This window comes from Lagenorhynchus albirostris, chromosome 12 (assembly GCF_949774975.1).
Source record: "Lagenorhynchus albirostris chromosome 12, mLagAlb1.1, whole genome shotgun sequence".
Classification (NCBI taxonomy): Eukaryota; Metazoa; Chordata; class Mammalia; order Artiodactyla; family Delphinidae; genus Lagenorhynchus; species Lagenorhynchus albirostris.
The window spans coordinates 47,463,171-47,478,811 of NC_083106.1; the positions used below are offsets into that span (position 1 = coordinate 47,463,171).

The 15,641-nt window shown below is 37.7% G+C and overlaps 1 protein-coding gene across 1 annotated transcript in view; it reads left to right on the forward strand.

The window, feature by feature from the left end:
• Window positions 1-166: 166 nt before the first annotated feature.
• REV3L (REV3 like, DNA directed polymerase zeta catalytic subunit) overlaps window positions 167-15,641 on the forward strand; it is a 186,131-nt gene continuing 170,656 nt past the window's right edge. The window contains exon 1 of the mRNA XM_060168321.1: window positions 167-693. Within this exon, the coding sequence (XP_060024304.1) occupies window positions 555-693 (139 nt within the window). The 5' untranslated portion in view covers window positions 167-554. The remainder of the gene's footprint in view (window positions 694-15,641) is intronic.

A 15,641-nucleotide genomic window follows, 5' to 3' on the forward strand; every position in this document is an offset into this window, starting at 1 on the left:
GCAGCTTCAGCTCTCGCTGCGTGCCCGGGGGCGGGGGAGAAAACACATACTCGGCCCCCGCCTGGATGTCCCGCTGGGGCGCCCTACCGGTTCCCTCCCTTTCCCGCCGCTTCCCCTCCCCCAACTACTCACAGCCTTCTCTTCGCCGCACACACAACCCCCCCTTCTTCCCTCCCCCAGTGGTTGCGTCCGTGACATCATCATCATGGCAACAAGAGCTGCAGCCTGGGACGGAGGAGCCCGTGTGATTCCCGGCGGCGGCGGCAGTGGCGGCAGCAGCAGCAGCAGCACCAGCACCGACGAAAGCGCGAGGGCTTCCTTCCTGTCGCCCCTCGCCGGGTGCTCCTGAGGAGGCGGCGGCAGCAGTGCCCACACCGCCCCGCCCGCCGCCGCTGTTCGCCGTGTCTGAGTGTGAGGGGAGGGGACCGAACCGCGGAGAGGAGGGGGCGCCGCCGCCACCGCGGCTGTGGGGCCGCCGCTGCGGAAGGAGCCGCCGCTGCTGCTGCCGCTGCCAGGTCTCTAGTGAAGAGGAGGTAGTGGCGGCGGCGGCGAACATGTTTTCAGTGAGGATAGTGACTGCCGACTACTACATGGCCAACCCACTGCAGGGGCTGGATATCTGCCAATCCCCCCTCACCCAGGCCCCTGTCAAGAAGGTGCCGGTGGTGCGAATCTTCGGAGCGACCCCGGCAGGTAAGCGGGCGGGAGCGGCGGACGCCCGGGCAGCCCTCCCCGCCGCGCACTCGCGCGCACGCCGCCGGCCCTCTCCGCAGACCGCTGCCGCGTCTTCCCTCCCCTTGGCCCTCCTCGCCTTTCCTCCCGAGCCTGACGAGAGGCGCAAAAATGGGGGTCCGTGCGGGCGTCGCGCGCCGTCCCCCGCATCCCATCTCAGGCGGGGAGGCGGCGGGCGCCGAGTGTTTACACTGCGTGCGGCGGTCGGGAGCCGGGTCCGCACTTGGGGTCGCGGGCAGGCGGAGCGGGCACCACTCTCGCCCCGGAGGACGGGTCAGGTGGCCGCGCCATGTCCTCCGTGAACGGTTGCGCGGGGCCCCGCTCTGAGGTCGGTCGCTGGTGGGACCGCGGACACCCTCTGCGTCTCCCAAGTTCCCCTTGCTGGAAATATTTTTCAGAGGAGTGGGGAAGTGTCAGCTCTGTTGTCAGTCGCGCCTCGTCGCCTCTTCTCACCAGCGCTCTCCTCTGCCCCTTCTGGAGATGCTGTGGGCTGAAGAATGGTGCCTGGGGCCAGATAATCTTTCTTGTTGAAGTGACCATGTGGTTCTGCTGTGAGTGCAGGTCGTAACTCCTTAGAGTTTGAAGTAAAGCCTCAGAGTCTGGGGGACAGGGCTGCGTCCCCAGGTGCATTGCTTTCAGGGAAATGTGTATCCACGGAAGTAGGAAATGCGTGTTTATGTTGTCCAACGTACAACATCCCACTTAATAGCGTGAATTTCATAGGAACCACATCTAAGTCCAGCAACGCAAATATTTAAAAAAAAAATGCTCCTGTGCTGGGGTGTAGCATTGCATTTTAAATACACGTACATCTAAGACAAAAACAATTTTGAAGAACCAGTGGGGTGGGGAGACAAGCTACGTTCTCAAAAGCTCTTGGGGATTTATGATAATGTAAGTAGGATAGTGGCCAAATTTACAAGGTTTTTAATTGTTTTGCTTTTCTACATGCTTTGAACTGCCTTTGTGAAGTAATGGAGCTGCCTCCTAGAAAGAGATGCTCTTACCTCTAGCTATGTACTGTCCTTTGGGATTTTAGATAGCGTTTCCCACTTGATGCTCCTTGCTCTAATCACCATTCATCTTATTACTGCAGTCAGTTTTCCTGTGGGCTATCAAGATAATAGCACTTTCCCAAACACAAGCACTCTAAGCAGTTATCTTTTAATGTGAATTCTCTTCGTTAAAAATTTCAATGTTGTTAGTGAGATTTGATAGAATGCTTCTTTTTAAAACAGTGAAAAAGATTTTGATGATATGGACTTTTTAAGATGGGGCATTTGGGTGCTGTTAACAATTTGTTGAAAGTGTAACACCTGAAACTTTGGAGGCTGGAGAACAGAGGCAATAAAGAGTTCTGAAGGATAGATTTTCTGCTCTTTTAAATATAGTGGTGCTGTCTTTGTTTCTAATTGGAATTTCAGTGTAATATACTGTTGTGTTTTTTTTCACTTCAGGTGCAGAGAAGGAATAAGATAGGGATGTTGATATAGCTCTGTTCAGCCAGATTTTGAAATTTTAAAGGGACATGCTAATAGGATATACTGTAGCATTGCTGCGTATTACAGTTTGTATGGTTTGGGTTACTTTTCTACACATAGTTTTTTTTTTTTCTCTGCACAAGTCATTAAATATGTAACCCTGAGTGATTTGCAAGCTCTGTTTTATAGGAAAGTTTTGTTTGTGGAAAAAAAGTGAATTTCAGAGTGAGCTAGGAGGAATTTTATTATGTGAAAAAATATTCTTTAAAAAATAAAGAGTATGGTGTACTTTTGTGTTTCTCAATATAAAAAAATATAGAAATGTGAACTAGTCTGTAAAAAGAAATACGTGTTTCTTCCTCTTGGACATCTTACAATAGATTACCAGCATCTCCCCCTCCCACCCCTTAAAAAAAACTGGATTAAAAAATCACTGAAATGTATAATGTAAATCAATATAAAAGTTAGACCTTTTTGTACATACATTGAAAGATATAAAACCTGATACAGAGAAATCCAAACTTCAAGTTGTTAAGGATAATTGAATTGAGTTTGCTATAAATATAAATATATAAATATAAATATAGTTCACAAACATAAATTTTTGTGTTTCCTCAAAAGGTGAAAAATTTTGACATCACTGGCATACATTTAGAGTTTACAGCTTTCAGAATCAAGCCAGCATTTTTAGCATGTCAGAAACTCCCAGTAAAATTAATATTAATTGAACATAAATAAAAACTATACAATTATTTGCTTCTGAATTCTCTCCCCAAAGAAAAGTAGTCCAGTCCACCTAGTAAAATAAATTTTGAAAATAATTAACATAAAAAAGAAGTCAATTTGACTTAGTAAAAGTCTGAATGCTAGAATTTTTAATGAAGACAGATTTATTGTTTGAAAGCACAAACTATATATATCTACTAATTAGTAAAATTAATGAAAAATTGTAACACATGATAAATCTACGTTAGAGTGTCATAAACTTAAGTCTTTCATACATAGGAAATTTTGGAAGTCCTCAATTCTTTACCTTGGTTTGGAGAAAATACGTTTTTAAACTGAGTTTGCTTTTCAAATGAAGTTGTGAAAAATAACAGCAGAAGAAATTTTTTCCCAAATAAAATGACCATTTCAGATTTATATTATAAATTTTGAACTGATTGGTTTATTACATTTTTACTAGTTCAGTTTTCCTATTATTGCATGAAAAGTGTTTTTCTGCTTTAGAAAACAGTCCAGTTGACTTCTGATTGTCCTGTGTTTTGAGGGCATATTTGAGTAATTTAAGAAATAAATTGTCTTAGGTTTAAGAGCTCTCATATCTTAAGTTGGTGAAATTTGAAAAGGTATTTTAAAAAGTGGTACATTCAAATTTGAATGATAAATCCTGACTAACTGATTTAATCCTTTGGTGGTTGAGGATATTGGTTCCTGAGAGAATCAATTAAATTTTCTTTATATAAGTGATGGAATTATTTTTAAAAAACCAAAAACCTCTTCTGCTTTTCTTTCACTCATTTAAAAATGTCTTGAATATTGTTTTGACATACAATGTATTTAGCAATATAACAATTTTTTGGTAACTTGTTTTAGTGGTGGGAAGCAAGGTTATAAATAACTAAAGTACAGGACAGCGTTTTTTCACTTAGATTTGAATATGGGTATGAGTGCTCTGGGAATTCACTTCAAATAAAATCCTAAGGCTTTATTGTAAGGACCTGACTCAGGTGGATCTGGGAAGCTGCCCAGTTACCACATACTAACTCTTGCTTATTAGTTGCCTGATGTAACTCATTTCATGTTGAGCTTAGACAGCTTTCTCAGTTTTCTCAACATCAATTTAAACAGAATTATCCTTTCAAAAAGCTTCCCTGCTGAGATGCAGAGTAGGAGTAAACAGAAGAGTGTGAGTGAGATGTTCACATAGCAAGTAATTAAACAAAGTAGGACAAACAGACTATAGAGGGAGCTGCTTGACTTTAAGATTACTGTAAGGAACTCTGCCATCTCCCCCCCCCCCAAGTCTTCCTCCAGCTAGTGAAAATTTTAGTAGATTGTTCTAGATGCTATGAAATCAGGTTATTCAACATAAGAAATTGATAATTCTGAAATGCTGTATAAAGTTATGTAGTTGCATAATCTCACTTTTTGGGTATTTTGGTGGATTATTAAATTTGAGATGAGTACAATTTTGAAAGCTAAAGCATTTATCAACAACTCAGATTACGAATAATTTCTCTAAAAAAGTCTTGTTCATAGGCTTTTTTTTTAAACCATTTAAAAATATTTTAACATCACATAATGCCTATTTGAAATAAATATTAGAAAGATTTTTCAGGAGCACTACTGAGATTTAGTGATTTACCACAAACAAAATTAGTCAGTTTATTTAGTAGGTATTTGAAGCTTGAGTTGCAAATTTTGTTAGTTTTCTGTATTGTGTTTGACTTAAAATAACCATCAGTTAATCAGAAGCTTATTAAGCAGGAGTCCTCTTAAATCTGTGGACACAGTGGAATGTTGTAGTACGTGATTCAGTTCATTCAGTGAACACTTAATGAGAACCTACTGCATATATATTGAGCTATGTTTTAAGTGCCGTCGTTATGAACAATTTTTACCCTCCAGAAGCTCACAATATAGGAGGGATGATAGACATGTAAACATAAGTCAAACATAGTTTAATTGGAATATAAAAGAAATGTGTGTAAGACAAAGTGAGGACTCAAAGGAGGACATGTTCATTGACCACCTAGCAGGCAAAAAGGGGAGTCAGGGAAGGCTTCATGAAGGAAGTATGGATTAAGTCATTTTAAAGCAATTTCAAAAGAATATTAAAATTCTGATAGAGGAACAGATACAAGGTAATTCACAAATGGAGAGAAAACTGCTCTTGGCTGGGCAGCTTGGCAATGCATATCAGAATCCTTGAAATGTTGTTTTTTGACCCAGTAATTCCAGTTTTAGGGATTTTAATCTATGAATGTAAATCTTTTGGCAAAATCTGATTATCTTTTGAATCCATCTACTTCTTTCATTATCCATCACCACCCTAGTCTAAACTACTAGCATTTTTGGATGCATTTACAATAAACAGCCTCCTAATCTTGGCCTACCCCAATCTATTCTGTTCCCTTCTAATCTGTTTTCTACACTGTAATCAGGAATCTTTTCAAAATGCAAACCTGATTATATCACCATACTACTTGGTATGCTTCAGTAGCTTTCCATTGCATTTAGGATAAGGACAAAGCTACATGTCTTATGTGGTGGCATCTACATGTCTTACAAGGTCTTGCACAGTCTGGTCCCTACCTCTCTATCCAGTAATGGCTTGAGCCATGTCCTTCTTGCCTTCCTCTTTATGTTCCAGCCATATTGACCTTATTTCAGTCCCTTATTCTTGCCATGCTCCTCCCTCAATGAGGGCTTTGTACCTGCTGTTCCCTCTGCCTAGAACGTTTTTCCTTTTCCTTCACCTAAACTCCAATTTGTCATTCCTCAGGGAAGCCTTCCATAGACTCTCAAAGCTCCATAAACTCTCCTTCATAGCACTTGCTATAGTTGTAATTTTTATATACATTGGAGATTGATTGTTTTTCCCAGTAATCTCCATAAATGCTGGTAATGCGTTCATTTTTGCTCACCATTATACAGACAGTGCTGACCACAGTGCTTGAAACTCAAGCATTTGTTGCAAGAATTAATCAATAGATGATAGGCATAACAGGGAACAGCCCCAAATGTTCAACAACTGAGAAATGGTTACATAAATTGGGCATATTCATTTAGTAGAATTTATGTCATTAAAGTCATGTTTTCATGATTATAATATAATATATAATAATATGGGAAAATGCTATCAGTATATTATATGAAAAAAATCAGTTTGCAAAATAATCATTTATGCAGAAAAAATGCACCAGAATATAAAGGTTGGTTATCACTGGGAGGTGTATTTTGTATTTTTCAGATTTTCTTCAGAGAACATGTATTGATTTTATAATTTGGAAAAAGAAACTATACAAAATTAAGGAAAAGCTGTCAGAAATATGGGAAAAGGACTTGAGGTTGATATTGGGCTCCCAAATAAGTATCAACTAAAATGCATGATTGCATGATGATAGTGTTAAACTTGATTATATAAATTCAGTTTAGGAACTGCAAAATGATTCTTATATTAAAGAAAACCAGTAATTTCTAGTTTTATTATACTCATTTATATGTAAACTGATTTTAATTTTAAAATGTTTTGCAGAGTAGGATGGCTTTGGCACATGACAGCAATGAAACAGAGCAGAGACTCTAATATATGTAAGAACTTAGTGTATGATAATGGATGCTACCTTTCCTGTCAGTAGTGGAAAGAATTCTTTAATAAAGTGTTGGCTTCCAGATAAGTGAGAAGATTTAAATGTGAAAACAAACAAAAAATGTAGGATAATTATTTTAATTTAATCTAGGAATGGTGAAGGCCTTTCAAAGTATGAAACAGAACTGAAGCCAGATTGCTGAATTTTACACCGTAAAAATAAAATTCTGTATAATGACAAAAATCATAAAGTTAAAAGAAGAGTAGACTAGTAAAAATTATTTGTACACTTTTCACAAAGGACTAATTTCCTCTTAATATACAAAGAGCTCCTAGAAAACAATCCAGTAGAAAAAGTGAGCAAAGAGAATTCATATGAAAAGATGTGCAATTTTATTATAATGAAGATGTAAATTAAAGCTACAGCATACCATTTATCACCTATCTAATTAGGAAAGATTGATTACATAGTATAACTTGGGGAGGGTGAGAGGAAGGGGAAATGGGCATTCTCATATATTGCTGGTGGGAGTATAAAATGTTCATTTTCTATGGAAAGCAATTTGTAAATCATTTTCAGAATTTAAAAATGCGCGTATATTTTAGTGGTGGTTTTTTTTTTTTGGCCGTGTCGCGCAGCTTGTGGGAACTTACCCTACTAAGGATTGAACCCGGGCCCCTGGCAGTGAAAGCCCAGAGTCCTAACCACTGGATCGCCAGGGAATTCCCTTTTTTTTTTTAAGTTCTTTTTTTACTTTTTCATGTATATTTTCATCTAGCAACTTCATTCAAGAATTTTATCCTCTAAAAGATATTATATATGTGTTAAATGAACATATAAGAATATTTGTGGCAGCATTGTTTGTCATTGCAAAAGGTTGGAAACAACCTAAACATAAACCAGTAGGGGAGTAGTTAAGTATTATTATGGCATATCTATTCAATGGAATACTAGGCAGTCCTTAAAATAATGAGGCAACACTATGTGTACTGCTGTGGTGCCATGTCTGATAAGAGGAAAAAAAGCAAGATGCAAGACTCCATGTGTGGTATGCTGCCATTTGTGTGGCTTAAAAAATATATATGTATGTATAAAACATATAAATATAAATAAATATATGTAAATAAAAATATAAATATATATGTATAAGTATATATATTGTACACATATATCTGGAAGGATACATGAGAGTTTTGTAACAGTGGTTGCCTCCAGTGAGGGTAACTGGTGGCCTAGAGGACAAAGGTGGGAGTCTAATTTTTTTTATAGTTTACTGTTTGGTAACTTTGGGATGTTTTTTGCCATGTGCATGGGATACCTGTTCAGAGTTAATTTTTTTAGGTTATGTTGTGCTTGCAAGAATTGGTAAGGAAGAACAAAAATAAAAGGGCATAGTAGTCCTAAATAGTTGTCAAATGATTACTGCAGTACTGTTTAATTTTAGGTTTTAATTTTACTGTTTAATTTGAGGTCTTCTAATTCAGAGCTTCCAGTTGATGTTATGTGGCTCTGGGCACTAGTTGAGTGGGGTCTGAAGGTTGGGTGTGGGGTTCCTGTAAGCAGAGAGCATGATGAGCATAACTAGCAGGTATTGCTTTGTTTGATACTTTAAGTACATTAAAGAAGGTGCTTTACTACTTGGAATCTACTTCAGCCAGCCAGAGTATGCAGCTGCCTCTTGTCAAGAAAGGATCGTGGAGCTGTCATTGGAGTTTGTATTCAGGGTGCTGAGGAGTGTGTCATCCAGTGCAAGGTGCAGCCACTGATGATGAGAGGACTGGGTAGCAGGGATGTTGCACTGGGGGGCCTAGCTCTACGCCTGAATTTTGCCTGTATTGGATTCTCTTAGCTGTTTGATGTGCCATTTAGCTTGTTGCAAGGTGACTGCCTAATAGTGCATGTATGTTCTGAAAAAATAAATCATCATTGTTATTTTGAAATATTGCTCCTGATGTGAAAAAGGTTGGATTTGAAATTCATTCATATTGTTACAAATTTTATTTAAATTAAAAAATTTCTTCCATAATTATATAAAGAAAATGTGATAAATTTTTTTCATCAAGCACCATGTCGATGCCTCCAAATGCCCTCTTGTTGGCCAGTGTGCTGAACAAATATTATTTACAGTGTGAAAGGGGTTGGAAACACTGTTCTGGTGAAATTCTCTCATTTTATTTAAAGAAAACTGATATCTAGATAGATAAGCTCAGGGATTTGTCCACTTTACAGTTGGTTGGTGTGGGGCTGGGTCTGAAAACTGGGGATCTTGACTCGGCCCTTACTGCCTCACACTGGCTCCCCAGACCTGAGGGAAAATTGGAAAGGCATCGGTTATAATTGAAAGACGAACATACAGACGTTAAGAGGAAAAAAAATGCACGTACACAGTTTAGAAATCTTTGAGGGCCTGCTGTGTCCGATAGTGCTTAGACTCTTCCTGTAGCCTAGGTTATATAGTAGGATTTGTTTTGTGATAACTGTAGCTATCTCCTTTTAAAGAATAATATAAAGGTTAGACTATAACAAGAGGAATTTAGGACAGATATAAACAAAAATTGATACTAGAATTGTATGTATATAGTTTTCCAAAGAAAAGGGGAATGAATCAGGAGACCTTTCAAGTTCCTCTGGTGCTGTAATTAAACTTTTTCTGGTCTTGCTTTTTATTGGATTAGAATTTGTTCAATTAAAAATGAGTGAAAAATGATTGGGGTTTAAGTAGGTTGGGGTTAAATAGGCTTCAAAGAAAGTTGCCATTAGCCTTAGATATTTCAGAGAAATACTTAGAAACTTATTAAGATACGGGATACAGGATGGTATATGTCACTTCGGTACCTGGCTGCCATTTTAACACCACAGTGATGCTAAATAAGAGAGGAAATAAATAATGGGAGTTAAGGTACACTAAACTTCGGGTAAAATTGTGTTAACTTATAGTTTCCAGATAAGATACAGATAAGGCAGGAGTAGGTGTCTTAGGCAATTTAAAGAAAAACACTTCACTGTCTAGACATAAAGTAGATGCACTTTGAGACCAAAACAAATTATAAGTAAAACCCTCTTAGTGACAGCTATGTAACCTTTTGGTGTGTGGTTGGGTGGGGCTTGTTTGTTTTTTGTTTATTTTTTTGTCATTTCTTTTAAGTTTTCCAGATGATCTTCTGTGTTTCTTCCGGTTCTCTGTAGATTTTTAAGTATTTCATTTTTTTAAGTGAAAAATATTTTGTTGCTTAATTAGTATTGGCAAACTGGACTGTTTTCTGCAGCAGAAATTGAATATATGCTTAGCAAAGTAAATTTGGAGGAAAAAGGGCAGTAATTGTCTTCTGAAAACTTAGGGTTTTTTTGGTCCAATTCTGTTTTCTTTTTAGATGATAGCTGTGGGAAGTACTAAGATTTTGAGGTCAATTTCCTTGGGGACAGTTATTTAATTTTCTTTGGGTTAAGAGAGCATTTACTATATATATGATTCAAAGAATAAAAGAAAGCATGTTACCTCAAAAATGCTTGTGTAGTATATAACAGTTTAACAAGAGTTTTCTATTTTTCTTCCATTTATTACAACTACCAAGGAAGTATAACAGGGATTAAAAGAAATATCTTATTTTGCATATATATTTATACTTCAAAGTAATTTATACATTAAATTAGGTTTTGTTTGAGATGGTGAAATGAAAGAGTTTGTAAGTAAGAATACATGTTGATATGTGAAAAAATGTGAAGTTAAAACATGTTGACATACTCCTAGTTTCTCAGAACAAGAAAATGACTAATCTAAATTTCATTTCAGAATAAAAACCAAGACAAGCCACATAAAAGCAACCTAAAAATTAAACTGTCATCATATTATTTGTTTTAAAACTATGGAATAATATATCTGAGGAAGATTTCTCTCAAAATTGTTTTTCTCAATTTCAAGTAAGTAATTTATTTTGGTTAATATATTGGGGATGAGGGGAGGTGGGGGTGAACCTTGGCATTGAAGTTGATAAATCTACTCATCCTTAAAGTAACAACTCAAATATTAACCACTTTAAAGCCTTCTGTGACTCCTTTGCCCATTCCCAAAAGATTACCTCTTTGGTCTTCCACAGTCCTAGCCTCTTTTCACATGGCTGATAAAGGACTGACTACACTGAGTGTTGTGTTTGTCTGTAGGAATAGTCATATGGCACTACCCTCGTGTGCCTCCTGCCCCTCACCCCTACCCCAGGATCCTCCACACTGCCTTCTGCTGCTAAGAAACCCTGGATAAGTTATTTTATTTCTGTGAGCCTTAATTTCCTCCTCTGTAAAGTGAGTTTTAATAATTTCTACCTCACTGGATTATGATGATTAAACATGGTAAGCAGCACATATCTGGCATATATAGTAACATAACTGTTACTTTCTTTCTACCCCTTCTAACTCCAGAATCTGCCACATTACTGCTATATACCAAGCACTCTTTAAAATGTTTGAGTTGAATTGAAGTGAAAAATGGAATTTTTGTAGCATTTATTCATTCCTCAGAATAGGACAAACTAAAATACCTGTACATTGTGGTGTAAGGCTCTTTACAGTTGGTCACTGACTCGTATGTCTTAAGTCTAGGTAATTACTGGTTTAAAACACTTTTAAAAAATTGGCTATGTTTTATAAGTACCCTACCCAGGCCTAATTTTTCTTTTTAAACTGTTGGTGTGTGTGTGTGTGTGTGTGTGTGTGTGTGTGTGTGTGTGTGTGTGTGTGTGTGTGTGTGTGTGTGTGTGTGTGTGTGTGTGTGTGTGTGTGTGTGTGTGTGTGTTCTTGCCTTGAAAAAGGGCAGTGTTAAGCCATTGATCAAGGAGTAACTACAGTTTTGCAATACTGCCGTTTAGGTTAAGTGTATTTCTTGTGAAAGAGCCTTATTTTCCAAAGCCATTAGTAGTGCCTTCTTTTTTTAAAATGATGGTAGAATGAGTTGGAAGTGTGTGCGCGCCAGAGATCATAGTAAAGGTGACAGTGGGAACTATCGCTCTCTTCTTTTTTTGTCTTTTGTGAATTAGTAACACACACACAAAAATTGAAGCCTTTGGTTTTTAAACCGATTTAGTATTGTGGAATGTGGACCAAATGAATTTATTATTGCCTAGAGTTTCAATTTTCTTCACCATATTTTTTCTACATATATTTCCAGGTTTTCTTTTGTTTTGTTTTTTAATAGCATTGTCTTCTCGTTTTTTTCATGAAGTTATTAGAAATATTTTCAAATTAATTTTGATTAATCACACTTTGGTTGATGTTGCTTAGTGATTATAAAATAGAAGCCAAGTTAGTCAAAAGACTTTAAGGTTACATCATTTTACTAACAGTGGTTATAGACCATTTATTGAGCCCTTACTGTGTGCCTTATTCTAGTGTTTTAATTTTCATGACTCTATAAAATAGTTATTACTATCTCCGTTTTACAGTTGAGGAAATGAGGCATGAAGAGATTAATTAACTTTTGCCTGAAGTTATTCAGCATATGTTTACCTCATAGCATGTGAGAATTAAAATGAGGGAACATGTATTAGGCCATTACCTGCCTAAACAGAAGAAGCAGAGAAGCAGAATCTGAGACATATGTTTCCTAACACTTCCAGAATCTGATAATAGCCATTACTGAGACATGACAGTGACCATGAATGTATTCTTATTCATTAATGTTTTTTGTAATAAATATACCCTGCTACTCTGTACTGACCCTTTTTTTCCTGAGCAATATTAATGTTTCCTCTCAGATTCATGTTATCATTTGAACTGAATTATTTTGTTTTTATGTGTATGTGTTTATAAGGTGATGGTAGGGCTTTACTGTAATATCAATCTGATATAAAATATTTTTATAAGTTAATTAAATAATATATGAATATATTCTCATTGTGAAATTTAAAAAAGCAGAAACAGGCAAAACAAAAATTTTCCTTGGCCACTAATCCTGTTCACCTCCCCACTTGTATCAGTTTTTGTTTAGCAAACCTGCCCCAAAACTTAGTGTATAAAACAATAGCCATGGGCTTCCCTGGTGGCTCAGTGGTTGAGGGTCCGCCTGCCGATGCAGGGGACGCGGGTTCGTGCCCCGGTCCGGGAGGGTCCTGCGTGCCGCGGAGCGGCTGGGCCCGTGAGCCATGGCCGCTGAGCCTGCGCGTCCGGAGCCTGTGCTCCGCAGCGGGAGAGGCCGCAGCAGTGAGAGGCCCGCGTACCGCAAAAAAAAAAAAAACCCAAAAAACAATAGCCATTTGTTAGCCCATGATTCTGGCAAGGGCTCAGTTCAGCAGTTCTGCTCCTGCTTCTGGCTGGGCTTGCTTATGTGGCTGCAATCAGCTGAGAGGTCGTCTGGAAGCCAATTGGCCTAGAATGGCTTCACTCCTATGTCTGGATATTGGTGCTGGGGTGGCAGAGAGCCATGTGTCTCCAGAAGGCTAGCCTTCATGTGGAGGCAGTAGTAGGATTTGTAGGAGCAGCAAGTGAAGGCAAGCCCCATATATTTTGTCTGATGGGCCAAAGCAAATCACATGGCCAAGCCCAGAGTCTGTGTGGGAGGAATTTCCTAAAAGTGTGTGACTCATTAGGGGGCCATTACTGCAACAATCTGCTATACCTCTGTTGCTGGCCGACTCATTTTTCAGAAAACATTTGTCAGTGTACAGTGCGCTACTCTTGAAAAAGTATAGTGTTTAAGCAATTTATTTACCAATTCAGATAAATTTAGTTAATTTCTTGTTCTCAGTTGTTTTATTCCATTCTCATCATCCTTCAGCATCATTCCTGGTCCCATTCACCCAGCAGATTTAATTGATCACCCACTAAGTGCACAGTAGGCCATCATGAGGTGAGGAGCAGATGGAGCAATACTACTGTGTTCATCATCAAAGTTTCTTAAACTTGTCCACCTGTCTGCTTCATTGTATGAACAGTATTCTATAAAAGCAGACAATTACTAACAAATTTTTTAAAATGACCCACAGCTCACACCAGCCTGAACATATCTTATGTACTACATTTTTTAAATATCTTACAAGGATTTCTTCCAGTAAGAAGAACTATATAATACAGAGGTTGTTTCAATCTGTACTCCCACCAGCAGTAATGAGACTTCTTCCATATTTTCACCAAGGTTATGGTCTCAAATGTTTTGATCTTTACCAATCTAATAGATAAAAATTATAGATCTCAGTGTAGTTTTAATTTGCATTCTTTTATTATGAGTGAGATTGGATGTCCTTCCAGATACTTGAGAGCCATTTGTATTTCTTTTTCAGGATACCACTCGTTTATCTTTTACCCACTTTTCTGTTTGAGTCTTGGTCTTTTGCTTACTGATTCCAAGAAGCTCTTCATATATTAGGAAAATTGGTCTATATCTGTGAATTGAGTTGCAAATATTTTTTCTAGTTTTATTCTTATGGTAAATACATTTTATTTAAATAATTTTTTTTCATTTTATAACGAAGTTTGTATCTTAAATGACGCTTTTAGAACACATTTAGTTGAGGTTAGGTTTAAGTATTAGCTTTGGGAATGGAAGAACACTTATTTAGAGAACTTACCTTTCAAAACCCTGACTTAAAATGAAAAGTTTCAAAAGGATCCTATCTTTGATATACTTTTTTCTCTTCTAAGTTTGGTACTATCATGAGACCACTCCTTTTTTTTTTTTTTTTTGAGACCACTCCTTTTGACAGACCAGTCCAAGAAGTAGGATCATCCTTTGGAGGGTAATTTTTAGATGATTGACTGTAGAGCGTAGGCGGAAAATACATTTCTGTTACTTAAAATAAATTGTTAATAATGTTGCTTTGAGTGTTACCTAGTTCAGTGTGCATTGTGTGTATGTGTTTGTGTGTAATGTGTACAGTATACACACATATATAAAGTGGTAGTGTTTCAAGCAGTGCTCTCGTATAACCCTTTATCTCTTTAGCCAGCCTTTACCTAATCAATCATATAGCTATATTAGTGTGGCTACATTTGGCTGTTGTTTTTCCAGTGGGCCACAAAGAAGAAAGACAAACAGACTGTGACCTTTTTTGAGAAAGCAGTAATGCTACCCATTACCCAAATAATATCCTACATTTTTAATAAGATTGTAATGAGGTAGGAAGAGGATAGCAGAGGCATCTATGATATATGCAGCATCTGACATTATGAAATACTTTGACTTCTTCCCTTGAATTCTATATAAAAGTGGAATAGAAAACTGCAAGGCTAAAGAGATTAGCATGTTTTAAGTCATTTAATGTAGTTCTCAAAAGTTTTTAAAGTTGGCAAACCCTTTCTTCATAATCATTTTACCCAGCAGCATCAAAAAAAGCAAAACCAGACAGGAATCCTTAAGTGATTCATAGTGAGAAATAGTAGAAAACCCTTTTTTGCCATGCTTTACATGGTTTTTAATTTTTCAAAGTTGTCAAGGTATTGTTTAGGGTCTGTTATATCATCAGTATCTTTATAAATGTTTCATCGACAATTAAATTTTTCTATTTATTTGTTACCAAATTGTTGACATACTATTATTTCCTTGATTGATTCTTTTAAAAAAATTCTAATATTTCTGAGGTTGTAATACATCTCACAATGTGTACATTTTACACAGTAATTTTTTCTCCTGAAAAGCTAGTATTAAACTGATGGTACATCTTATAATAGATGACTTCCTGAAGGAAATGTGACATTTCATAATTTGTTTTCTTTTTTTTTTCATCATTTGTTTTCATTCTCTACTTATTTTTAATCTATTCTGTCATGGAATGAGACTTTCCCACTTTATTTTGTTCTTCACTTTCGCTTTGCATCTCTAATTGTTTTAACTTTTGTATATTTTGATGTTGTGTTATTGGCACATAAAGCTTTATAACTGATAGGTCTTTTTTTTTTTTTTTTTTTTTTTTGCCGTACGCGGGCCTCTCACTGTTGTGGTCTCTCCCGTTGCGGAGCACAGGCTCCGGACGCGCAGGCTCAGCGGCCATGGTTCACGGGCCCAGCCTCTCTGCAGCATGTGGGATCTTCCCGGACCGGGGCACGAACCCGTGTCCCCTGCATTGGCAGGTGGACTCTCAACCACTGCGCCACCAGGGAAGCCCTGATAGGTCTTTTATAGCAGTACTTT